This window comes from Rhamphochromis sp. 'chilingali' (genome assembly GCF_963969265.1).
Source record: "Rhamphochromis sp. 'chilingali' genome assembly, chromosome: 1".
Lineage (NCBI taxonomy): Eukaryota > Metazoa > Chordata > Actinopteri > Cichliformes > Cichlidae > Rhamphochromis > Rhamphochromis sp. 'chilingali'.
Genome location: NC_137929.1, coordinates 3,266,744 through 3,292,423, shown reverse-complemented (window position 1 = coordinate 3,292,423; position 25,680 = coordinate 3,266,744). Strand labels below are relative to the sequence as shown.

At 42.3% G+C, this 25,680-nt stretch overlaps 1 protein-coding gene across 4 annotated transcripts; it reads right to left on the bottom strand.

The window, feature by feature from the left end:
• Positions 1 to 943: 943 nt before the first annotated feature.
• LOC308399051 (uncharacterized protein) lies at positions 944 to 21,647 on the bottom strand. 4 transcript variants are annotated; one of them, XM_080885998.1, is made up of 5 exons: positions 21,578 to 21,647; positions 12,960 to 13,065; positions 5,894 to 6,256; positions 2,401 to 4,173; positions 944 to 2,075 (listed from the first exon to the last, which is right to left on the bottom strand). In XM_080885998.1, exons 3-4 carry the CDS (start codon positions 6,208 to 6,210, stop codon positions 4,065 to 4,067), a joined length of 426 nt encoding a protein of 141 aa, XP_080742124.1. In that variant the 5' UTR covers positions 6,211 to 6,256; positions 12,960 to 13,065; positions 21,578 to 21,647; the 3' UTR covers positions 944 to 2,075; positions 2,401 to 4,064. The 4 variants fall into 4 exon arrangements, 1 of the variants encoding a protein (XP_080742124.1); XR_013972067.1 differs by lacking the exon at positions 5,894 to 6,256; XR_013972068.1 differs by lacking the exons at positions 944 to 2,075; positions 2,401 to 4,173; positions 21,578 to 21,647 and adding an exon at positions 20,809 to 21,143 and having other exon boundaries at positions 5,287 to 13,065.
• Positions 21,648 to 25,680: the final 4,033 nt, after the last annotated feature.

Genomic DNA, 25,680 nt, shown 5'->3' with positions numbered 1-25,680 from the left:
AAGAGCCATCAACATTTAGCAAATTGAATCATCTTTGTTTAGATGCAAGAAGAATCATATAGAAATGAAAAAGTAGAAATAGAAACCCAGAGCAAAGATATCCTCTAATTCAGCGTAGCACATGTGCAGCTGCTGCGATTCACGTAAGCATTCGGCTCGTCGCTGTTGCAGATTTTTCTCTCGCTGTTCTGGCTCACAGCGCTGCAAACACAAAAATAAATATCCCCAAAGGTGTGAAAGGGAGCTAATTAGTAAGAGTATTGTTACTCTCCGCAGGAGTAGTCCAGCAGTAGAAATCAGTCCAATAACAAGGTGTGTAACATCTAGCAGGGTGACAGAAAAACCCAGGGTAACTTCTAAGGACCTCAACGTCTCTCTCACATTGTGTTTTTTAAACATGCTTCCATTTGTCACTTCAGTCTTTACTCTGAAATACAGGAAGAGAAATCATGGCTGAAACAATTTCTCATGAAACCAGGGGTGTGGTCCAACAGTCAGTTTGGTGAGGAAGGTTCCTAACTGAGAGAAGTGACCCAGAAGTATCTGTGTAGCAGCCACAATGAATCCAGATCATGAGCTTTATTAACTGATCAAAGTCTCTTCTTTCATCTTCTGTATCATTCAGTTTGCATTGGTAATGCCCATTATTGTAATGCTTTTTTAAGACCAGCAAAACTTTATTTCACTTTGGGTTAGCTGGGATAAGTGATGGATGGAGGGAATTTTACTTCAGCCACAGAAATCCTAAACAGGAAGGAGGAGCAGAGTTACAGTGGATCACTATCCAGCAGGGAAACAAGGTTTATTTCAATTTCTTGGCCATGAGTGAGATTTACTGAGTGGGCAAATTAGGGAGACGACACCATCAGATCCCGAGCCCTCCATGTGTTAATCAAGAGACGGCTGCTGTGCTACATCCATAAATAATGAATAAATTAGGAGCTAAAGCTGAAAGGACAGTTTATTTGTACCATCTTCACGTGAACACATTCAAGAACATCACAGATGAAGAAACATTAAAAACTTCCACACTACATAAAGCAAGAAAAATAGTTTTTCTTTCAGGTGGTTTCAGAAAAACAGAAACATCAAACATCTCCAAGACTCTCTTTGAAAGAACTAAAATCCTTTGTTCTCATGGTCCAATCATGAGTGAACTCCCCGATGAAGCCTTGTGTGCTAAAACATGTCAGAGTTTTAAAGGTTAAACATGAGTTTCCAAAACGTTTTGCTGGAGAACAATGAACTATTTGACTGAGTTTCAATCATTTACAGACGAGCAAAACCAGGACAGAGAAAAAAGGACAAAACTGACTCAGTAAAACAACAGAAAAGATCCCATGTAGATCTGTATTATGTAGAAGTTCAGCCCAGCAACCAGTTCAGTTCAACACAAGTTTAAATGATTCTATCTGAACTCTGTGGAGCCTGATCTCAAGCTTTTTGAGTCCGACACAGAAACCAGAGGATCTTTCTGTGTCTTCAGATTCACTGTGATCCAGTGATGGGAGTGATTTCAGCCCTGAGTGATCGCGCTGATGTTTGCACAGAGCAGACAATGAGGTGAATGTTTGGGCACATTGGTAACAGTGAAACAGTTTATTAGTAACGTGGGATCGTTTGTGTGCAGAGTATGAACTGAGATTCCTGAAGCTCTTGTCACACTGGTCACAGCTGTAGTTTCCTTCCATGTGTGCACGTTCATGCCTGTTACGATGACCTGACTTTGAGAAGCTTCTCTCACAGTGTCTGCACTTGTGTGGTTTCTCTCCTGTGTGGACTCCTTTGTGTGATTTAAGCTGACTTTCAGTGGTGAAGGATGACCCACACTGATCACAGAGGTGCTTTTTAACCCCACTGTGAATCAGTTCATGTCGTTTTAAATCACTTGGTGTGGTGAAGCTTCTCCCACATTCTTTGCAGTATTTCAGTTTGTCTCCAGTGTGTCTACGTTGATGTACTTTTAGGGTCTTTTGCTGACTGAAAGTTTTTCCACAGAGGTCACAATGAAAGTCTTTCCCACCACCACAGTGATGACAGGGTTGAGAACTGGATCCATCTGTGTCGCTCTGCTTCTAAACAAAGACACAAAGACAGTGTAAGTCAGTCCTTCAACATTTGTATCCTGAACGTCGCCTGAAATAAAGAGCATCTCTGCAGACGTCCAACTACATTTGACTGTTTCAGTTAACACACTCAGTTTACTGGGCTGCAATAACTACAATACTACCACCATAATACTACAGTAATACTAAAATCATAACTGAAAGGAAAATCTGAATAATCACTCAGAGCTGCTTTTCCATGCAGTAGAATTGCTAACATGCTAACACAGTTTAATGAGCAGAGTTGTTCCAAACAGTCAGGCTAAAATGACAAGATAACAATATAAATACATACCTCACAGTAGCTGCACTTGTAGAGTCTCTTTCTGGTGTGGATCTGTTGGTGTTGTCTCAGGTGACGTGGAGATTTAAAAGTCTTCTCACACAGGTCACATTGATAAGGTCTCTCCTCAGTGTGGGTAAACATGTGTTGTTGTAACTGTGCGTCTGTTGTAAAGTATTTGCCACACTGTTCACAGCAGTACACATCATGTCTGGTGTGAATGCGTAGGTGTCTATTTCGGCTCTCTCTCTGGCTGAAAGTTTTTCCACAGATGTCACAGCTGTATGGCTTAATTCCAGAGTGGGTAACTAGATGACTCTGTAAGCTGCTACTACGAGTAAAAGCTCTGCCACACTGATCACAGCTGTACGCTTTAACTCCACTGTGGATGAGTTGGTGTTTTTTTAGGGAACGCTTCAAGGAAAAAGACTTTCCACACAAGTCACAGCTGAACGGTCTCTCTCCAGTGTGGATGACCTGATGCTGTTTTAGTGAAGCCTTCAGAGTAAACTCCATCCCACACTCGACACAGCTGTATGCCTTAATTCCAGAGTGGGTAACTAGATGACTCTGTAAGCTACTATTGTGAGTAAAAGCTCTGCCACACTGATCACAGGTGTATGCCTTAATTCCAGAGTGGGTAACTAGATGACTCTGTAAGTGACTACTGTGAGTAAAAGCTCTGCCACACTGATCACAGGTGTATGCCTTAATTCCAGAGTGGGTAACTAGATGACTCTGTAAGTGACTACTGTGAGTAAAAGCTCTGCCACACTGATCACAGCTGTATGCCTTAATTCCAGAGTGGGTAACTAGATGACTCTGTAAGTGGCTACTGTGAGTAAAAGCTCTGCCACACTGATCACAGTTGTACTTTTTAACTCCACTGTGGATGAGTTGGTGTTGTTTTAGGCAACGCTTCCAGGAAAAAGACTTTCCACACAAGTCACAGCTGAACGGTCTCTCTCCAGTGTGGATGACCTGATGATGTTTTAGTGAAGCCTTCAGAGTAAACTCCATCCCACACTCATCACAGCTGTATGCCTTAATTCCAGAGTGGGTAACTAGATGCTTCTGTAAGCTGCCACTGTGAGTAAAAGCTCTGCCACACTGATCACAGCTGTATGCCTTAATTCCAGAGTGGGTAACTAGATGACTCTGTAAGCTGCTACTTTGAGTAAAAGCTCTGCCACACTGATCACAGCTGTATGCCTTAATTCCAGAGTGGGTAACTAGATGACTCTGTAAGCTGCTACTGTGAGTAAAAGCTCTGCCACACTGATCACAGCTGTACTTTTTAACTCCACTGTGGATGAGTTGGTGTTGTTTTAGGCAACGCTTCCAGGAAAAAGACTTTCCACACAAGTCACAGCTGAACGGTCTCTCTCCAGTGTGGATGACCTGATGCTGTTTTAGTGAAGCCTTCCCAGTAAAACCCTTCCCACACTCGTCACAGCTGTATGCCTTAATTCCAGAGTGGGTAACTAGATGCCTCTGTAAGCTGCTACTGTGAGTAAAAGCTCTGCCACACTGATCACAGCTGTACGCTTTAACTCCACTGTGGATGAGTTGGTGTTTTTTTAGGGAACCCTTGAAGGAAAAAGACTTTCCACACAAGTCACAGCTGAACGGTCTCTCTCCAGTGTGGATGACCTGATGCTGTTTTAGTTTAGCCCTCACAGTAAAACCCTTCCCACACTCGTCACAGGTGTGTTTTTTCTCTCCCTTTCTTCTGTGAGGTTTGTCGGCCTCCTGAGAGCGCTGACTTCTGGCTCCATGTTGGTCCTGCAGTGACAGAGATACAAACAGAGGCAGTGAGTGAAATGCAGTCGCGGAACAAACTCAACCTTCAAACTCCATTAACACTAGTTTTAAACCTGAAGGTGGAGCGTGGCACCAAACACCTTAAAGGTCTCTTATCCCCACCTGCTGGTAGTTCTAACACATTACATCCAACCTGCTGTTAAAGATAATTCATGACTGTTCAAACACTAAAATCATGCCCATCCCTCCTGATTGTACACACACACACACACACACACACACACACAATTTTATAATTTTGATTATTTTGTTGTTTCCTATTACATATTTCTATAATTTGTATAGATTTATACAGAATTATTCAGTGATAATAAATCCTATGTTTGTTTATTCTAAAGGAACCCCGTTAGCTTCCACAACAGATGTTGCTCGTCTTCCGTCAAATACTCACATAAAATATTACACAATAAAGTGGATTCAAGATATCCACATAATTTCACTCTTACATCCACAGTGAGGTTTCACAATTGTTCAAATATAAGCAATCAATAATAATAATAATAATAATAATAATAATAATAATATTTCTCTGTCAGCCTTCTCGGTTACGAATCGTCTTCTGCTCCTCTGTCATGCGGCGTGCCACAGGGCTCAATTTTAGGGCCACTGCTCTTTTCACTGTATCTATTGCCTCTGGGTTCTATCCTTAGAAGGCATGGGATCTCATTTCATTGTTATGCCGATGCCAAATTTATTTGCCACTAAAACACAAGGATGGCATCTCCATAAAACCTCTATTTATATATACACATCACTCTATTTATATATACACATCACTCTATTTATATAAAACCTCTATATATTTCATATATCAGTCTACTCTTCATTCTATCAGACACAGTTATCACAGCTCCTACATTTGCTTTTTACACATATAAGCATTGAGCCAAATGTAATAATGCCAACATACTGAAGGAACAATATTTGTCTCTTATATATGATACATCTATATACACACTGTCACAGATACTTGTCTGTGAGTGAAGTGATTAATATAATAACTATAATATTGGCCATATTATATTTACATTACCACAGTGAGATGACTTTAGTCTCATGAACAACATCAGCTAATTGTTATTTACAGCTAATCTTAAACGACTGTTCAGCACAGAAATGAAGCCCAACAATCATGTTTCACAGTCCTGTGGTCTCAGCCTCAGATACTCATCAAATCACACAGAGCTCATGTAGAAACAAATGAGTGAGGTCTTCACTCACCCCGGTTCTGTTAGCCGTCAGGGCTGGCTTTCAGACTGGGGTCTGGGATGCGGGGCCTCCCTGCTACTGCAGATAAGGAGGTGGTCCGCTTGCCTCCACCCCAGAGAGAAGGGTTACATCTCCTGGGTCTAGGTGCGGCTTGCCCCTCTGAGGGTGGGGGTACCTGGACCTGGGATATAGAGTATGTTTGGGGAGTGCGACTGTCTGTGCAGTGTCTATTTGTGTCTGTCTACACGTTGGGTGAGTGCCGAGTATTTGGTGGTGCATATGGGGTGGGAATGCACGTCTGTGTCTATATGTCAGGTTGGGTCTTAGACTCCACCTCTCTGGGTTCATCTCAGGCCCTCTAAAGTACGGAGGCCTATCTCCCCTCACCACACTCCCTGCCGGTGGCTGATGCCCTCAGACATTGGTGTGTTAGTGGTTCTTGTCCACTAGGGCTGGGCGCTCATGTATGTACCGGCTCACTCCTGGTGGCCGATTGGCGGGGCCTGGTGCCTGTGGCCCGGCTGGGCTCCTTCCCGGGGGTTGGGATGCCCTCAGGCCTCTGGGCCTGAAGCTCGGTCCTCTCTGGCACAGCTGGCTGCCGGCAGAGCCCGCGGGCACGCCACTGCAACCCCCTCTGGCCTCTGCTCCGTAGCTGCGGGGTGACCTCTCCTTTGGGGCTCTACTCAGCTCTTCCCAGGAGGGTGGCACGGTTCCTCCCCCCTTTGGTGGTCCTCCTCGGGTCCTTGTACTCTGGGACCTCTTGATATCTGGGGCCTGGATCTCCTCCATACCTGCTTCATACCCTGGTGGACGGGGCTGTGGCTCCCCACACTCCCTAGCAGATCGTTACATGGAGAAACCTTTGGAATACAAGCATGCTGATCCACACAGGTATGCACACAGGTGTACACACAGGTGTTCACAGACGCGGACTACAGCTTTCTTGGCTGCTGCCTCAAAGCACACTGTGCGCTGTCTATCTTGCATGCTGCAAAATATCGTTTATTATTTAGTATCTACTGTTATCTACTGTTAGCTAGTTTATTGTGATGGTGCTGTTTTTATTATGTTGCTCTTTGTTGTTTGCTTTCTCTTCTGTTTTTTTTCTCCATACAGGTGACCCAGGAGTTTTGTTTGTGTTTTTTTTTTTCTTCCCCCCCCTCTCACCGTCTCTTCTCCCCTTTGGTTTTCTTTCTCTCCCTCTCTTTCTTTCATTCTTTCCCCCTGTCCTATCCCACAGTCATGTCTGTCCCGTTTGTAGCAACTGAAAATAAAATAAATTCATAATTATAATAAAGGTCAATCAAATGGACCAATATGGCAAGGCCATGATGATCCACTTGGTAAAATAAATCCGCTTGGCATCTTTCTTGGCCTCAAGACAACAATTCTGATGGCTAAAGATCCAAACGGGACACAAAAAATAAAATAAAAAGAAACAAATGAACTAAATATGTTCTCCTTCATTTCTGTCAAACAAAGCTGTATGAAACGTTTCCAGCTGTTAGTATCATGGTTGCTAGGCAACCCGGGAAGCGCGACGGAGGCTAGACGTCCCATTTCACGAGCCTACGAGCCTCGCACTTCGGCCTTAGCGGTCTTTGAGTACGCGGCCCTTGAGGACTTTAAAGCTGCAGAACCTGAATCGGGATACAGCCATGATGATCTCCAGCCTCGTGCTCGCCAACATTCTCACCTGAGTTAAGAAGACGATCACTGAAATGGTCTCAGCAGGTCCTTTGATGACAGCAATGAAATGCAGTGGTAAGGCTTTTTGGGGATTAAGTTCGTTTTCATGACAAAGAAGGACGATGCAGTTCATCTGATCACTCCTCATAACATTCTGGAGTGCAGGCAAAATGCTATTATAAAAACTTAAGCAGCAACTTCTCCAGGTTCCAATATTTATGCAATTCTCAAACCTTTTGGCCTCGACTGTATAACCTCTTCTGAAGTTTAGTGGATATTATACATGGTTATGCTCAGGATGTGTCGGCCAGTTTCCACTGGAAACGCCTTTTGGTTAAACTGTCAGCGAGGAATTTGCATTTGCACTGTTACATTTTTATATAACTTTAATGCACATAAACAACAGCTGCTTGTTTCAGTGAAAATACATTGATGGGTTTTGTGGAGCAGGGAAATTATTTTACTGCTATTGTTGAATAATTGTCATCATTACCATTGCATTAATAATATAATCTGGAGTTTATATTGCATTCAGACGTTGAAACAGTGTGTGTCTTTCAGAAAGACTAAGTTGCAGGCTGACAGGAAGTTGCAGGTTTGCAGAGTGTGCCTTTTGCAGAACTGAAACCGAAAGCAGAGTCTAAGTGCAGGTTATTTTGAGGAGCATTTGAGGACGAGACACAGACAGTAGGAGGTGAAGAGGTGACACAAAGAGCATGTGAGGTCAACACATACACACATATTAGTTAGACTTATTTAGAGGAGAGATCAGTTATGTCTCGACAAGAAAGAGGAACAATTCACTTTGAGACAAGAACGGAAAGTACCACGCCATAAAAATAGAAGATGATTTTCTGGGTGAAAAGTCATGGTGATGTTGATCTGATCTATGTATAAAATGTACCGGTGACGCATGAAGGGGCGTCAGTAAACAAACCCTGATGCTATAAAATATCTGTTCATGCTTTGATTAAGTCGAGGACTACTGGCTGTCTGCGTACAGAGTGTCTTCCCACACGTGTGTTCATTAAAATCATTGTTTGACCAAGACCTTCTGGACCAAGGCTGGTTTGTACTCTCCTTCCTCAATTTTGAACCTTAACATTTGGGGGCTTCGTCCGGTGGTTGAGGAGGGAGGATTGGAGGTGTAGACGGTGATGTATGGTCCGTTGTGGTCAGACAGGCAGGCGTGACCCGGCAACCAAACTGAGGGGACAGGCGCCTTTAAAAAGAGGTAGGCACAGGCCTGTTGATTTTATCCGAAGTGTGCTGAATTGGATGATAAAATTAAATGTCTATTCAGTAAAAGTTGCCGGTAAATGTCTGCTTCGATTTTGATGAGAATCTCATGACAGTACTGAGGATTTAAAAGCAGTTGGACTGCTGGTAATGATTGAATGCGGTTGGACCGCTAAAAGGAAAAGCAGTTGGACTGCTGGTAATGATTGAATGCGGTTGGACCGCTAAAAGGAAAAGCAGTTGGACTGCTCAATGTTTTTAGTATCTTAGGGAATTTGGTTATTTTTTGGTTATAAGGTTGGACCTGCTTCAGTCTTACACTTTGTTGGGTGTTTTACTGTTGTTTCAAAGTATTATAAATTATTTTAGAACGGAACCGTGGGGGTTCTAGGAAGCGCAGTTCTCGGAGGTAACGCTCCCTCCCGGCCAAGGACGCTTGGCCCTGACCTATCGGCGAATAGGGGTAGTACGGTTGGCAACCGGGGAGAACTTGGGAACCTCCAAAATAGCTAGGAGTTGGAGTCTCCTTACCGTTTGGAACGGTATCTGCGCTTTTTTGGGCAGCAAAGGTTGGACCTTGGGTGTTGGACACTTTTAAATTGAGTTAGGGACTTTAGAGATGAGGCCAGAAACTGTTGGACAGATACTGGTTAATTGATTACAAAAAAGTTGGACTTTTATCGGTTAGACCGTTAACTTAAATTTTTCGAAATTCGGTAGGTGTTAAAAGGCATAAAATCTGTGCAGTTGTAAATATAAGACGTCTTTGTGAATATAAAATAATAGATCTCTGTGTGAAAGGAGTCTGAGGCAATGCTGGAGCTATTTTTAGACGGTGTGTGTGAGTGTGAAAATGCAAATGAGTAAGCAGTGAACTGTTTAAGCCACGGTTGGTTTTACAAATACTGCTGCAAACATTGTTGAGTGTGTGTTTAAAATGCCATTTATGTTTATTAGAGGACTATAAATAAAGTTTTGAGTTGCCGTAGGGGATGTATAGTAATTGACTGAAGTTGGATGTAGATATATAAATATATTGAGTGCACTGTGTATACTTAAGATTAACATATTACTTTCAGTAGTAACTTCTCTCCAGCAATAGTTGCTGGTGTGTTTTATTTTTTCAATTTCTTGTGTGAATGCGGTGACTAGAAGGTTTTGAATGATGAATAAAGGTGTGAGAGGTATTTCTTGGGTGATGTAAAGTAGGATGTTTTAAAGTTTGAAAGTGTTTTTAATTTAAGAGATGCATGAGTGATGTTATAAGAGTTTAGTTTATTTAAAAGGTGTGTGTGAGAGGATTATGAAATCATTGTGTGAATGATGCTACATTTTAGATCAAAAGTTAGTAGAATTACAGAGGGTTTGTAGATTGTAAATACAAAATAAGTTTGATTAGCCTGGAGAAACAGCAGAGCAGCTGCGTGCTGTGTGTGTGTAACAGGAAATGGTGTGGGTGACAGGAAGTTTGCATGCCCATATAAGGTGACGAGTGAGCACCCAGAGAGAGAATCAGATGAGTTAAACTCTAGGCAGATAAAGCGAATGGAGGTTTTGAGAAAAGAAATGAAAAGGATATTAATTGTATGTTTTAGTGTGTCAACACAGATTACAGATAAATAAAGGTGGACTTCTCTCAACCTGGAATTTTGAGTACGGCGCCAAAACCACTAGAGTAGCATAATTGGGAGAAAACAGGCCAGATTTTGGCTTAAAATTTTACAGCTTGACCTCGCACTTGTCCCCATCCTGAGAAGAAGCTCAAAGGACAGTTAATCTCCTGATGAAGACCGACAGAACATCGTGGACTTGAGAAGAATTAATAGCTGGCAAAAGACAGTGCAACGGAAACCACACTGACGACACCAGCAGCAGCATGAAAGGAACCACGAGGTGGAAACATGTACTGTAAATTACAGGCTGGGCAGTTGAACAGTGGGATAATGAACGGTGGTAAAGCACTGGACACTGATTGTCAGATTTGTCTTGCTTGGAGTAATCTTGAAAGGGACGAGTGAAAGGATCAACAGAAAAGAAGAAACCACGTGATGAACCATGCACGGTGGACAGCAGGCTGGTATGAACAGTGTGACGTGACTGTTTAAAGGCACTGAATGTGGTATTTTGCCAGGCTGGGACTTGATCCAAAAGGAAAATACTGAAGAGAAACAGAGAAGAAACAGACTGTGTTTGCTGGAATTCAAGATAACAAAAGGACACTGAGAGAAGAGGACAGTGACCGGTGAGAGGTGAAGCCGGACGACTTCGACTGTGAGAATACAGGGTGTAATTGGACTGAAAGTGAAGCTTGAACTCATGATGGTTTAGAGATGTCCACCGTCACAAAGAAAAAGGGGTAAACAAGAATAGAAAACACACATACACAAAGTGTTACATGTGAAATTATTTCTGGAAAGAATCAGAAGTGAGATAGTTTTGAATTAAGAAATCAGGGAAAAGATGCATGAATTAAACCTGACTATAACATATAGAGGCAATGAAGAAAGCAGCTTACACTTACTGAACATTAACAAAATACATAGGAAAAGCAATGAAGACCTGCTTACACGTATATACATGACATAAGTTGGGATTTCTGATCAGATAAGGGAAAAATAGAGCGAGCAACCGGACGTGAAAGCAGGGCTTAAAGCGTTTTAAAGGGATGAGTAATGTTGAAGAATATATATAAATACAAGTCAATAAGTTAAGAAGATAATTAGGATCAGGCTTTTGATTAAAGAGTCCCAGATAGGATAGGTTAGGGAGGTGCAGGAAAAGGTGTTTTGTTTCCTTTGCAGAAGATCTCGGCGACCACAGGAGGGACGAGGATCCTGGAGATCTCGAGGTCCGAGACCACCAGAGAGGGTCTGAGCGAGGACACAATGTATTGCGACCTCTGGTGTTCCAGAGGTCGAGAGAGGGAGTGTGGAGCAGGGAAATTATTTTACTGCTATTGTTGAATAATTGTCATCATTACCATTGCATTAATAATATAATCTGGAGTTTATATTGCATTCAGATGTTGAAACAGTGTGTGTCTTTCAGAAAGACTAAGTTGCAGGCTGACAGGAAGTTGCAGGTTTGCAGAGTGTGCCTTTTGCAGAACTGAAACCGAAAGCAGAGTCTAAGTGCAGGTTATTTTGAGGAGCATTTGAGGACGAGACACAGACAGTAGGAGGTGAAGAGGTGACACAAAGAGCATGTGAGGTCAACACATACACACATATTAGTTAGACTTATTTAGAGGAGAGATCAGTTATGTCTCGACAAGAAAGAGGAACAATTCACTTTGAGACAAGAACGGAAAGTACCAGCCATAAAAATAGAAGATGATTTTCTGGGTGAAAAGTCATGGTGATGTTGATCTGATCTATGTATAAAATGTACCGGTGACGCATGAAGGGGCGTCAGTAAACAAACCCTGATGCTATAAAATATCTGTTCATGCTTTGATTAAGTTGAGGACTACTGGCTGTCTGCGTACAGAGTGTCTTCTGTGGAGCAGGGAAATTATTTTACTGCTATTGTTAAATAATTGTCATCAGTACCATTGCATTAAGAATATAATCTGCAGCATGGATATTGCATTCAGAGGTTTAAACAGTGTCTCTTTCAGAAAGACTGACTTGCAGGCTGACAGGAAGTTGTATGCAGAAGTGGAAGTTATTTTGAGCCGCAGGCTAAGACGAGGCTTTAACAATGTAACAGATAGCTTTAAGAAGGCCTTAAGCAGTTATGACTATTTCATACACAATGCATATCTGTGCTTATTAAAGAGTTGGAGCTCGGTCAATTAATTGGGGGTCGGAAGCTTTGTTCGGCGCGATGTTCGGACAATCTATTGTGCAAGTGACTTGGAGCCATAGAAGGAATCGCAATACATGCTTACAAAACACTTATATCAGGTCATTTTATATTAAGGTTTAAGTAGAGGTTCTTGATTAAAACATTTATTTAGTAGAAGACATACACATAGTCTCAGTGAGCCTCTGGTCTGGTAAAAGGTCAGAAGTGCAACAGGTGAATTGAGAAAGAGCATTTGAGGACGAGACACAGACAGTAGGTGAAGAGGTGACACAAAGAGCATGTGAGGTCGTGACACACACACATTAGTTAAATTTATTTAGAGGAACCGTCCTTGTTGTCTAGACAAGAAAGAGGAACAATTCACTTTAAGATAAGAACGGAAAGTACCACGCCATGAAAATAGAAGATGATTTTCTAGGTGAAAAGTCATGATGATGTTGATCTGATCTATGTATAAAATGTACCGGTGACGCATGAAGGGGCGTCAGTAAACAAACCCTGATGCTATAAAATATCTGTTCATGCTTTGATTAAGTCGAGGACTACTGGCTGTCTGCGTACAGAGTGTCTTCCCACACGTGTGTTCATTAAAATCATTGTTTGACCAAGACCTTCTGGACCAAGGCTGGTTTGTACTCTCCTTCCTCAATTTTGAACCTTAACAGTTTTTAATAAAGTTGTGCAGCTGTAAAGTATTTTGTCTGGTGTCAATTCTATCGTCAGCTACATCGTTATGGCAAATGTTCCAATGTATATGGTGATAAATATCTTTGGTCATATGGTCCTGCTCTGTCTGTCACCTTCTGTGTTGAGCTCATTGTTTCCTCTGTAGTGGCTGAGCTGAGTCCAAGTAGCTGAAAATGTTCCTCTGCTGCTCTGTCAGACTCTCCTCCTCCTGCTGATCAGCTGGGACACAAAACAGATCTTTGTTAGGCTCCACACTGCACTGAAGAGTCAAAGTGTCTCATATGTTCATCTGACAAGTAAAAGAACACATTTTTGTTTCCCGAGGTGGGCAACTTGTTGGAAACAAACACAAAAGGTTTGAGCACTGATACCTGCCATTGCTGGCATTGAAAGATGCAACGCCAGCAATGTCAAGACTCAAACCAATCATCAAGCAAAGACAACAGGGATCAAATGTACCGCATTTTGATCCGGGACATACTCTGCATGAAAACAAGCGCTCACTCTTCCTGCTCAACAAATGACAAGGGCGGAGCCTTATACCACGTGATACAGAAGCTGTGCCGTGTGATGCTAAAATTAGCAGGGAAACAACAACGGAGAGCACGTCAGGGATGACGAGAAAGTGACAGGAGAAAATCCGTCCCGGTCAACCACCCAAACATCAATAACGGGAACCTTTTTTTTTTTTTTTGTTTTGTTTTTTGGCCTGTCCCGTTTGGCTCTTTTGCATCAGAATTGTTGTCTAAAGGCAAAGAAAGATGCCCAACGGATTTACTTTACCAAACTGACCATCCCAGCCTTGCCGTAATGGTCCATTTGATTCACCTTTTATTGTTTATTTTATTTTCACTTACTGAATACGGGACAGACTTGACTGGGGGAAAGAAGGGGAGAAAGAAAGAGGGAAAGAGAAACAGCTGAGAAGAGGGACGGGGGAGAAGGGCAAAAGACAAAAACCAACAGAACGGGCAGAGAAAAAAAAAATGCATATATCAATCACCTGGATCACCTGCTGAGAAAGAAAAAAGAAAGCAAGCAGAAGAGAACAAGAGTAATAGAATAAACAACATCACAATGATATATGGGAATATGACAGTAAATACTAAATGTTAAACATTATTGTGCAGCACATAAGATCAACAGAACACAGTGTGCTTTGAGGTAGGAGCCAAAAAGGGTGTAGTTTGTGGGTGTGATCACCCGTGTGTACACCTGTGAGCATGGACGCGCTTGTTTTTTGTTTTTTAAAAGGTTCCTTCATGTAATAATCTGCTAGAGGATGTGGGGGGGCCACAGCCCCATCCTCCAGGGCGTGAAGCAGGTGTGGAGGAGATCAAAAGAGAGACCAAGGAAGACCAACAGAGGGGCAGCTGCGCCACTGTCCCGGAAAGAGCTGAGGAGAGTCCCAGATGAGGGCTCACTCAGCAGCCGCGGAGCAGAAGCCAGGGAGAGTTGCAGTGACGCGCCCGTGAGCTCCGCCGGCAGCCAGCTGCGCCTGAGTGACCGAGCCCCAGGCCGAGAGGCCGGGGGCACCCCGCCTCCGAAGTGGCCCGAGCGAGCCCCAGGCTCCAGGCCCCGATAAGCGGCCGCCAAGGAGTGAGCCAGTACATACATGAGCGCCCAGCCCTAGTGGACAAGAACCACTAACACACCAATGTCTGAGGGCATCAGCCACCGGCAAACGCTACACAGTGCCGTCCAGCAACTATTTTTCTATTGTTGCACTACCTGCTCTGTACACGCAGCGTCGAGCAACGGTGGAGACGGAATTTCAAGCAGGACAACATTTTGCTGCAACAACAAAACGTGAGACATTTGTTGTTTTATGTTTATTTATTGTTATGAGAGAATCATGATCTCAATTCTAAGCCAAAAAAAATCGTGATTCTCATTTTATGCAAAATCGTGCAGCCCTAACATTAACACAAAACTATTGTTTCACCAGAGAAACACACATGAAGAGAGAGAGAGAGACAATAACAGCTACCAAACAGTCGTCATAATTCGTCACACAATGAGAAAAGGACAAATCAACAAGTAACAATGACTAATTAATATTAAAATCTGTAACATAATGTATTGTTTGGAGTTTAGTCTGATTGGTTCAGGATGACCTGCCATTATCCAATCACACGTCTGCTTACCTGCATCTTTTCTCTTTTTTCTAACCTGAGCACCTGATGGCTTTGAACTTTTGTTGTCCATCTTCCATTGGTTTGAATTTTGCGCTCCAGTACAAACACAAATCCCCCAACCCGAGGATCAGCACAATTAACCTAACAGACCTACACCTTAGTTCACAGATTCACTTTGTCTAAGGTTGATTTCTGGGATTTCACACAACCCAGGATTCAGATCGTGAATCCATGATGGGCTTGGATTTACATCATTATAAATGAAATGTGCTCTACTTGGAAGCAGCCGGCCCCGCCCCTTTTGACGGGTTGTGTGAGACTTTAAATCATCAAACTGTAAATTATAAATTAAATTGTTATTGATCCTTTACCCCGAGTCCTAAAGTGTAGATTTATTTTCTTACTCTTCTTATATTTATTGTTTATTTACTTGCACCGCTGTAACTGCAGCCTCGTCGTCTCGTCTCTCTATATGCTGGACTGTCTGTAGCGGAGATGACAATAAAGTTTACTTTGACTTCAGCAGCGCGCAGGCGCACCGAGGGCTCTCGCACTCACGTTATAGAATTTAGAAAAAACATCGGTGCAGATTATAAGTCTGTATCATAATATCTGTTTGTTGTTTTTATTTTGTTTTGCGAGTTGGTTATTAGATGCCGCTCCAGCCAGCCAGAGACTCCCCGCCGCCCCGCCCTCTCCTCCCTGTGCCGCCAGCAGCAGGCGCACCTCGCAAACGGAGGGCGCCCTTACTCCCAGCAAATGGCTGATAGAAAACCGATCGGTGCCTACGAATTTCCCAATATGCGCTGGCATGACGTCGGGGAAGCATGGGTACGACCGATTATTTTATTTTTTTCTTGCCCGTGATGCCCCCCCCACCACGATGCATTCTATTGGTTTGCACACTTACACACACCCAGCTGTGGTTTCCTGTTTTGCTGGACTCTGGAGAGCCCCGCCTTTAACGCTCTTCTCTCACAGAGAGCAACAGAAAACTTGGAAAAACTCCAGATTGACTGAACTCAGTTCAAAGTTACCTTGACACCTTTAGATGTGAGACGTAGTGATGGTCCGCTTGAAGCTGACGCTCCGGTGCGTGTGTCAGAAAGATCAACGCGCTGCTTCAGAAGCACCGTGTCGAGGCTTGATTCGTTTGGCCAGAGTCACGTGATCAGTGACGTCTGAAGCTTCGTTTAGAACGTACCTTTTTTAAATCGAACTTTATTGAAACACAATGAGTATACAACATACAAACAGATGAAGTTTACAAAAGAACAGAACATGAACATACAGAACCAGGAGTAAAAAAATGATGATATGAGTAGGCGAAAAAAATCAACATATAAATATTGTTCTGAGAGGCTTTTTGTTGGTTGAGTCTGAAATTGATTGTATGTACAATTCATATCCTTATAAAAAGGCAGAAATATGGTGTTTTATTAATAAACTTACATTTATGGATATAAAATAGCTAAAAGTATTAACAAATATTTTATAAAAAAACATTTATCATTCTTCCTGGGGAACTTAAAGAAAAAGAATAAAACATTTTCCCATCGTAAAGAAAACTCCCTTAAAATATGGACAATAACAAAACTGCTAAATTCTTCCAGAATCTCTGTGTAGAGGAACCAAAAGAGATGTGCCACAGTTTCTGGATGATCCCCACAGAAAGTTCAATTAGTATTTATGTCTCTTTTAAATGTTACCATATAGTGACTGGCTGGGTCACATTTATGAAGAATTTTATATGAGATTTCCTTCACCTTGTTCACAATTAGATATTTATGGGATCATCCAGACTGTCTTCCAGGTGATATCTGGAACATGTCGGTTCCAGTAAGATATTCTATATATGGGAGAGACATGATATCTTCTTGGAATAAACTACGTATTCTCTTATTGCTGTTACCAAGTTCCTGTGAAAAGCAGATTTTTCCCACTGCTGACTCAGCTGGATCAGGGAGAGTGACTGAGGCAGATATTGAGCTGTCAGTGTTTTTATATAACATTAAAGTCCCTGAGGGTATGGCACCAAGCACCATTGAGAATTCCCCAACACTGTTTGACAAGTTTGACGAGCATCTTGACTTTTGGTCTTTGGATATTAACAGTCCTGGATATGTGACTTCTTGTTTAACAGAAATGTTACAGAGAGCATTTGCAGTGCAGCCTTTAATTGGTAGTAATTCACATTTTTTTAGATTTCGACATAAAGCAGATGCCTCAGAGAAATCACTAATAACACTAAGGGCTGGACGGATTTGATTTGCATTCTTCAAGAAGAGTGTGGTGTCATCAGCTAGCTGGCTGATGATGAGCTCCTTATCAGCTGTGCTGATTCCTTGTATAACAGGTCAAATCTCGGGGTGGAGTCTTAATCATTTTAATTGAGCTATTGCCATTCGTGTACAAGGTTTTGATAGCTTTACAGAAAAAAGCCAAATTTTTCCAAAGAGTGGAAAATAAATTGATGTTCAATTGTATCAAAAGCCTTTTAAAAATCCAGGAAGAGAATGAAGCTATAGTCAGATACCAAATCAGAGTAATCAAGTAGATCTAAAACCAGTCTCATGTTCTTAGAAAGGTGTCTGTTTCTCATAAAGCCTGATTGTGTCTCATCGATAATTGTGTCCAAGAACTCTTTCATTCTGTTAGCAAGTACTAAAGCCATAATCTCATAGTCATCATTGAGCAGACAGATGGGTCTCCAATTGTCAATAAGAAGTAAGTCTTTGTTTGGCTTTGGAATAAGTGTTATGAGACCCTGAGTAAGAGTAGGAGGGAGGATGTTATTCTCTACACTTCCTATGAAAAGCTGCAGTAAGAACGGAGCCAGGAGATTAGAAAATGATTCATAAAACTCTGCAGTTAAACCATCTGTGCCGGGAGATTTGTTGGCCTTAAGTGCAGAAATAGGATTACAAACGTCCTCCACAGTCAGAGGGCTGTCACAGTGACTTCTATCTTCCACAACAATAGTTTTTAGGTTTTTAATATTATTGAGAAACAGCGTTGAGACATATATATATATATTCTACTTTTCTAAATGATTGACTATTTCAATGGAGAACCTAAATGACACGGACCCGTGTTTGTTATTACATATCTCTATTTTGAATGTGACAAGTCTATCATTGCCTGTTATTCATAGGTATTAACAGAGTTTTTGGCCTTTTTTTCCTCTATAACAGTTAATTGACTCTTTACAGTGGCCTGCTATGGTTAATAATGACATGTTCAGTCATGAGTGAAATCAAAGCTTTTCTTCACTTTAGCATTTAACATTCCCAACAATATAATGTGATACCTTAATTAAAACACAGCTAATAAAACACAATTTTCTTAATGCAAACATCAGTGACTCAACATTAGCAACCAAAGGGTTCAGTCTGCAGCTCACACTCATGTGAAGCTACAGCCTCCCCCTTTAGTCTCTGTCATCCTTCTGCTCCTGCACAAACAAAGCAAGACAAAACCTCCACCCTTCTTCTACAGGCTGGGTGAATTGTTGTGAACATTCACTAATCCTAAAGTCGGCACCGTTTTTGTCTCAGTATCAAGTCAGTTAAACTTTTAGTCGTCAGTCCATCACAGTCCAGTCACATGCATACATCCACACACATTCATACCAGATATTGCTGATAATGGAGTCTCACGCGCAGCCTATTCGAGCCTCCATCACCAGCAAGATGACGTCATCATTTTAAAGGAAAACAGCTCCTTGTTTTTGGACTGGATTGACTCGCTGCAATCCTTTTAGGCTCAGGACTTCTCATGTGATCAATGTCACATATAAGTGAATTTCTCCCAAGCCCATTATAATCATGGAGAAAAACACTTTGCCACTGTTTCCAGTAAGAATATTTTATAGCGCTTTAAAGTTCAACCTCTCAGGTCTGGATTAAAGAGCTGATTTGTTAAATCGGGAACTCACAAAATACCAAAATATCACCACCGGTGGATCACACCTCTCAGATGTTCTTATCTCAGTGCACTGTAACAAAAGCACAAACAAACGCAACCAATAAAATACTAATAAAGTAACAAATACTGGGGCCCATTGCAAACATGTCCAAGCATAAAACCATCTTTCTCTCTCTTAGAGAAAGAAAACAATCCAAACCTCACTGATAAAATCAACCTAGTGTCAAGCAAAACCCAAAAATCAACCAAAACTTCACCAGAAAGTTTTCCTCCCTCCCGGGACAATATTGTGCAGGAATACAGGCACCGTAACTCCTTTTTGCACTGACAAAAACATGTTGGATTTACTTGATTCAATAGTGGACACTGGTTGCACACAAAGGTTTTGCTTTGGCAGAAACTTAAACAACTGAGTTAAATCAACACAACCTTTTCATATTCAGTAAAGCTGCATGTTGTGTTCATAAAACACGATTGAAACATGTTCAGATGGAGTAAGTTGAGCTCCTGGAACATTTTAATCCTTCAATTGAAATTGAATGGGTCTACAACAACTACCATCCTCCTATCTCTATCCTGGTTGCAGCAGGGCTGGGAAATAACCCTGAAGTGATAGGTTACCAGGCAGGGTACACCCTGGACAGCTCACCAGTCTATCAGATAGAAACACACAGCCGTTTACATTCATGGATAATTTAGCCCAGGACCTTCTTACTGTGGAGCAACAGCACTAACCAGCATGCCAACAATGGAGGAAATACAGGAAAGCTATGATTTCCTGTATTTGAGGCAGAATTCTTTTGTTCTTGCCCTTGACAGGTTAATCCACAATAAATAGCAACAGCATGCATGTGGTGTGTGTGTGGTTGTCTGCCTCTTATAACTCCAGTGATTTTCCTGTAGTTTGAAATCTTATGCGGTGTTGACACAATAATTTGTTGTAAACCAGGAAATTCCCAACTGTGGTAGAAAGCACAGCTTAGCCTTAGCAAATGTTCAAAGAAAAGTCGTCACTTCCTGATTTCTGCTTCACTGATAAATATTGTCACACTGGGGTTTTTGCAAATGATATCAGTGAGCACTGTGTGGCAGCTGGAGTCAGACAACTGAAGCTCCCACAATCAAGACCACAAACAGCTTTCAAAGGAGATTTGAAGCTTTTCTGGCAGCAAGCTTCATGATTTATGGGACTGGAACTGGAACAGAAACTACCTGATCACCAATGGTGAGCTGGCATGGAATTATTTTTATGACATTTTATCAAAGTTATAAATAAGCATGCCCATTAACACATAGTGAGTGAGCATGTTGTCTTCCCACGCAGTGAACAGCGGATGCTAATGTTTTTGTCACTTTTTACAGAGTCAAACTCAAAGTAAGGTCAGTGCTTCCACGCTTTAAACGCTGCACGCTCACACTCTCTCCACACTCGATAGATTATCCATTGTTCATCTGCACACAGCTGCGGTTTTAGTAACGCAGTGTGCTTACGGCAAAGTAACAGTAATCTAATTACCTTTTTTGCAATAGTAATCCCTCACTTTACTCGTTTCTTGAAAAAAGTAATCGGATTACTTCCCATCTCTGGTTGGAGCTGTGCACTTGTGGGTTCCACCTTGTGTACACGTTTATCTTTGCTGTGTGTACTTGTACCTCTGAGTGGAAGCTGAACTCTTGAGTTCGAGTATCGAAGCATCAGCTGTGACGTTAAAGTCCAAACAGCTCGTTCATTTGACGTGCAAATGAACGAAGGTAACGCCGTTTTCATGTGGATGTGTCACTGAGACACTTTCCACATCCACAGCTCACAAAATGGGAAAACTATAGAAGTATAACAATGAAGAAGTTACTATGTTACGGGTCCCAAGGATGAAGACCTCGATGACAAATATGTTACCTGTAAAAGCAGGTGAAGAGCAGAGTAAGGAAGACACGATGTGTCTCTGCTTTCCTCCAGAACGTGTCTGAGTCTGATTTATTTCACACAAATAAATGCTATAAAACACTAAACATGAGCTTTCAATATACTGTTCAGCTGGTTCCTCGTTCACATCAATTACATTTACTTATTTCACAACATCAGTGAAATATACTCTTTTTAACTGGTTCAGTTTCTCAAGTTCACACTTCTTTCCATAACAGCTACATCCTTTTATCATATCAATAAACACATCACATTGTCTTCTGCAGTGTCTTACTGGCTAAACAGTTCTATTCAATAACAGCATTGGTAAATACATTACATTTGTTCCCTCCAGTAATTTACTGGCAAAATCACTATTTAGTGCATCATGAAACACAGCTTGTTGAATCAACCCATGAATGCCTCTGTTAGCTACACAGAGTTGCTCAGAGTGCTTGTGTTACACTAGCTAATCTACTCAGTCACTTTAACAGAACTATTAACATTCACATCTCACAGAACTGATTTGATTGGAGCATTACAACACGTTTGCACAGAGCATAGGAGCGCACTGACTCTGCTTCACGAGCGCTCCACCTAACGAGCGGGCTCGCGGTGCGGTCGCGCGGGACACTCCTCTGGTTTTCTCCCGTGTTTACATATAAATAACTTTGGCGGACCGCCTTAACTCTCCCATTCACATTAACGTGGGTAACCATGGTGACAATAAACAACATTTTCGGTGCGAGCACCGTGTACCGACCTGTAAAAGCAGGTGAAGAGCAGAGTAAGGAAGACACGATGCGTCTCTGCTTTCCTCCAGAACGTGTCTGAGGAAGCAGCGGAAGGTGGGCTCCACTTACTGCTCCCCGAAACCCCGGAGCAAGCACCAAAGTTCCGCCCTCACTGCTTTCTAACATAAAATGAATCCCTGTTACATGGATTTTCTATCCTCTTAAAGAAACTGAAAATAAATACATATAGCAATGAAAAATGTCCCGTTACATGAGTGTTTTACACAAAATAATATTCATGTGGTCATTCCCTCACAGGGTGCCACAACTACACTGCTGTTTTGACAGAGACACAGTGTGTTTATCTAACTTGGCTGAAGCCAAAGTTCTCCAGACAAATTCAGTCTGTTTCTGCCAAGTGTGAACTCACTGGATGAGCGCCAGATACACAGAATCAAAAAGGGATAAATTACTTTTCTTATGTCATGTTCCCGTCACAAACTGGCTCAAGGAGAGGGGAAGCAGGAGTCCACAGATGAAATGTTCCTATAAATAAAGTGGAATTTATTCAAACTTTACCAAAACTTCAACACATCAAATACAAGCAGCTCAGCAGGGAGTGGATGTGTGTTGCATGTGCCAGGTGGATGCAGAGAGAGGCCAGGGCCACGTTCAAACCTGAACACGCTGCACAGTGTTTTGTTCCATTTGTTAGGGATGAATGAAATGCTTCCTTGAAAGGATGTGTGCAGTCACCAGTGGGCGTGGAAGCATGTGCGCCCTCATTTGGTGGGTGTGCAAGAAAAGTCATCCTGTCACACAGCAATGCCTACATAAATCACACCACTCTGCTTAAAATAATAATGTTTAGTGAAGCAGGTGAAGCAAAGGGCTGCTTTTAATAGGCTGGGAGACCCAGGTGTGCTGCTTTAGCTGCTGAGCCTCTTATGACAGAACAGCGGAGAGTGGTAAGAAGGGAGGAGGGGGTCTGGCTGTGTTTGTGAACGATAGATGGTGTAACTCTGGGCATTTCTCTATCAAAGAGACGCTATGCTGTAAGGACATTTAGCTGCTAGCGGTTAGCATGAGACCGTACTATCTACCACGAGAGTTTACACACGTGATTATGATAGCTGTGTATGTCCCGCCCTCTGCTAACGCTGCAGCAGCCTGTGAGGTCCTGCACACTGTAACCAGCAGACTCCAAACACAGCACCCTCAGGCCCTTTTCCTGATCTCTGGGGACTTTAAAGATGATGTAACCATTTAATTATGGTTACATAATTAATTATGTAATTAATTATGCAAAATGCAAAACGCTCAGCTGTGTCTCCAATCAAAGCTCTGTAACTTCAGAGGTGATGTTCATATGTTGACTAATGGTTTTCTTTCATTTTTGATGTACTGCAGAATATTTGTATAAAATCCAGGCCAGGAAAATCTCCTTCATGTGTTTCTGTGTTTTGTCTTCAGCTACGTTGACACAAAGGCCTCTGCTGTGACGCTCACACCTTTGATAAAGTCTGGAGAGTGTCAGCTTCCTGTTTATAGATACAAAAATATGTAATGTTGTGAACTCTGGCCGCAGCGGCGCAAGAAAAAGGAGAATTACGGGAAGCACTCACAACAGGTAAAATCAAAATAACAAAGTAAAGTACGATAAAATAAAAACCAACAAAAGAACAACACAATATACTTCCCCGTACTGTTACTGCTAACCTCTGTTAACCTAGTAACTCTTACCTTCTAACTGACAGCTGGTCAATAAACGAGCTCCATAAACGCTCCATATTCACCTTTACATGGAATATAAAGGGAAAAGAAGAAACACAGTGCTGTGTCAGCGTTAGACATATAGATATATCCTTGCTTTTAATACATTTGAAGGTGGGTGGGAGAGGTGCTTCTCCGCGTAGTCTACGGTCTCTTTGGGATCGGTAAAGCTTTTCCTCACATCACCATGGGTCACTAACAGCTTTGCAGGGTATAGCAGTCTGTACCTGACGCCGGTCATCCCACGTAGTCTTCCTCTCATATTTGCAAATGCGGCTCTGCGTTTCCAACAGAGGGAGGGAAATCTGGGAGGATGTTTATTTTAAAAACCCTTATACATCAGGTTCTTGTTCTCTGCAGCTTTCAGCAGAATTTCCTCACCAATGTGGTAGTAGTGCAATCTCAAGATGATGGGCCGAGGAAGATGACTTTGTTTGGGACGCTGGCGATTCACTCTATGTGCTCGATCGATGAGTGGCTTCTCCTCGAGAGATAGCGCCTCCGCCAACAGGTGTGAACCAACTCAGTCATCTTGGGTCCCTCTGTGCCTTCTGGTATTCCTGCAGTTCTTAAATTATTCCTCCTGGAGTGCCTCAAGAGCTCCACATCTCTCATCTAACTTCTTTACCTCCGCAGACAAACGCTCCACAGTGGCCTGGAGAGTGGCGATGGTGTCAGAGTGGTTCGAGGCACAGTCCTGCAGTTCAGTCAAAGTGTTATCATGCCTGGCCACGTCGCTTTTTATGTCCGAAATTGAGGGCTGGATGCTCTGGTTCAAGGATGATATCTCGCCTCCTATGGTGGTAGAAATCTCTAATATGCAAGTGTCCAGTGCTAGTTAGTTAGTTCTAGTTCTAGTGGTTAGTGGGGCTTTATTTGATGATTCTAGTGTGTGTTACATTGTTGTCATATTGTTGAGTCGCAGAGCTGTACAGTGTTACAGTTTCTGTAGAGTCTGGTATAAGGAACTCAGATCCCTCTGTGAATAATGTTCACTGAAACTGATCTGTAGTTAATGAACTAGTCAGGATTTACACTAGAGAATGTTTCTGCCATTACATGGCCTGTATTTGTAGAGCGCTTTACTCGTCCCTAAGGACCCCAAAGTGCTTTTTTGCCCAAGGACACAACGACCGAGACGGTCCAAGCCGGGGCTCGAACCGGCAACCTTCCGATTACAAGACGAGCTGCCAACTCTTGAGCCACGATCGGCCCACATATTGTTGTCTTTTGTTGCAGACACCAAGTGTTGAGATCCTGTCTCAACCTCCTACATTCTTCCAGCAGGTTACACATTATTTTTTGTATTTGGAATCAAATATATGTGTCAGTTGGGCCTAGTGCAGGGGTCAGCAACCTTTAACACCCAAAGAGCCTTTTGGACCCGGTTTCCACGCAAAGGGTCAGGGTTCGGGAAAACACTGGGAGCCGCAAATACTTTGTGACATCTAAAATGAAGATAACACTGTGTATATTGTTTTTACCTTTATGCTTTGTGTGAACAACTACAGTGTGTTGCTTATGAAATCCATGAAGTGCTACAGAGAAAATTACATTTGATTTATGTAATGAACACATTTTGAGCTCTTAAAGAAATATAACAAAGGAAAGCTGAACTACAAGGATCCATGTAGCAAACACAAACTGTTATATCGCCTTTGGGCTTTTGGAGCCTTGACCTGACTTTTAAAAAAAGCGCGTTCATGCAAACATCGTCGGGTCTGCCGTGATATGTTTACAACGGGACTTCTGCTCCTGAACCTCTGCGCACAGCGTCTGCAGGTCGGGGCTGTACGAAGTCACTTTATCTCTACAGGACTGTAAGCTGTCGTCTGTGAGGCGTGAGCGTGTTTGTTTGAACACAGTTCACGGTGGAGAACAGCTGCTGACATAATGTGGATCCCAAGATCCATAACTGGCCTACCTGGGGCTGAAAGTCTCCATAAATGCAGGCGTTTCGGCGGCTACACCGGCTTCCACGAGTGTGACGCTTATTTTGAGAAAATAATAGAATATAAATTTATTTTTATATTTCAATATCACAATAATCTTCCAATGTAGAACTACAAGTTAAAAAAGAAGTAACATAAATCAAATCCACTTCAGCTAAATACTTCTCATTTATTTCCATCTTACATGCTGTGACTGCAGCCATTCCCACATCTCTGTGAATGGGACTCATGGACATGGATCAGTGGTTGTTGATCAATGGTCCTGAGAATCTGCATAATTAAGATGAAGGAACGGAGCTCCCAGCCCATCGTTCCTGCAGCTGCTTTCAGTCTTTATGCAAATGTCCTGTTTGTAAGACTGAAACCTGCAGCTGAGACTGAAGACGTCACCTGATGATGACGACACG

What these genes read in the sequence shown, in the direction of transcription:
- LOC308399051 (XM_080885998.1), bottom strand. Translation starts at nt 6,210, where the DNA reads ATGGAGGAGATCCAGGCCCCAGATATCAAGAGGTCCCAGAGTACAAGG. An exon ending in CGGCCACCAGGAGTGAGCCG is followed by an intron (nt 4,174 to 5,893) that starts GTACATACATGA and finishes CTGTCACTGCAG; the next exon opens with GACCAACATGGAGCCAGAAG.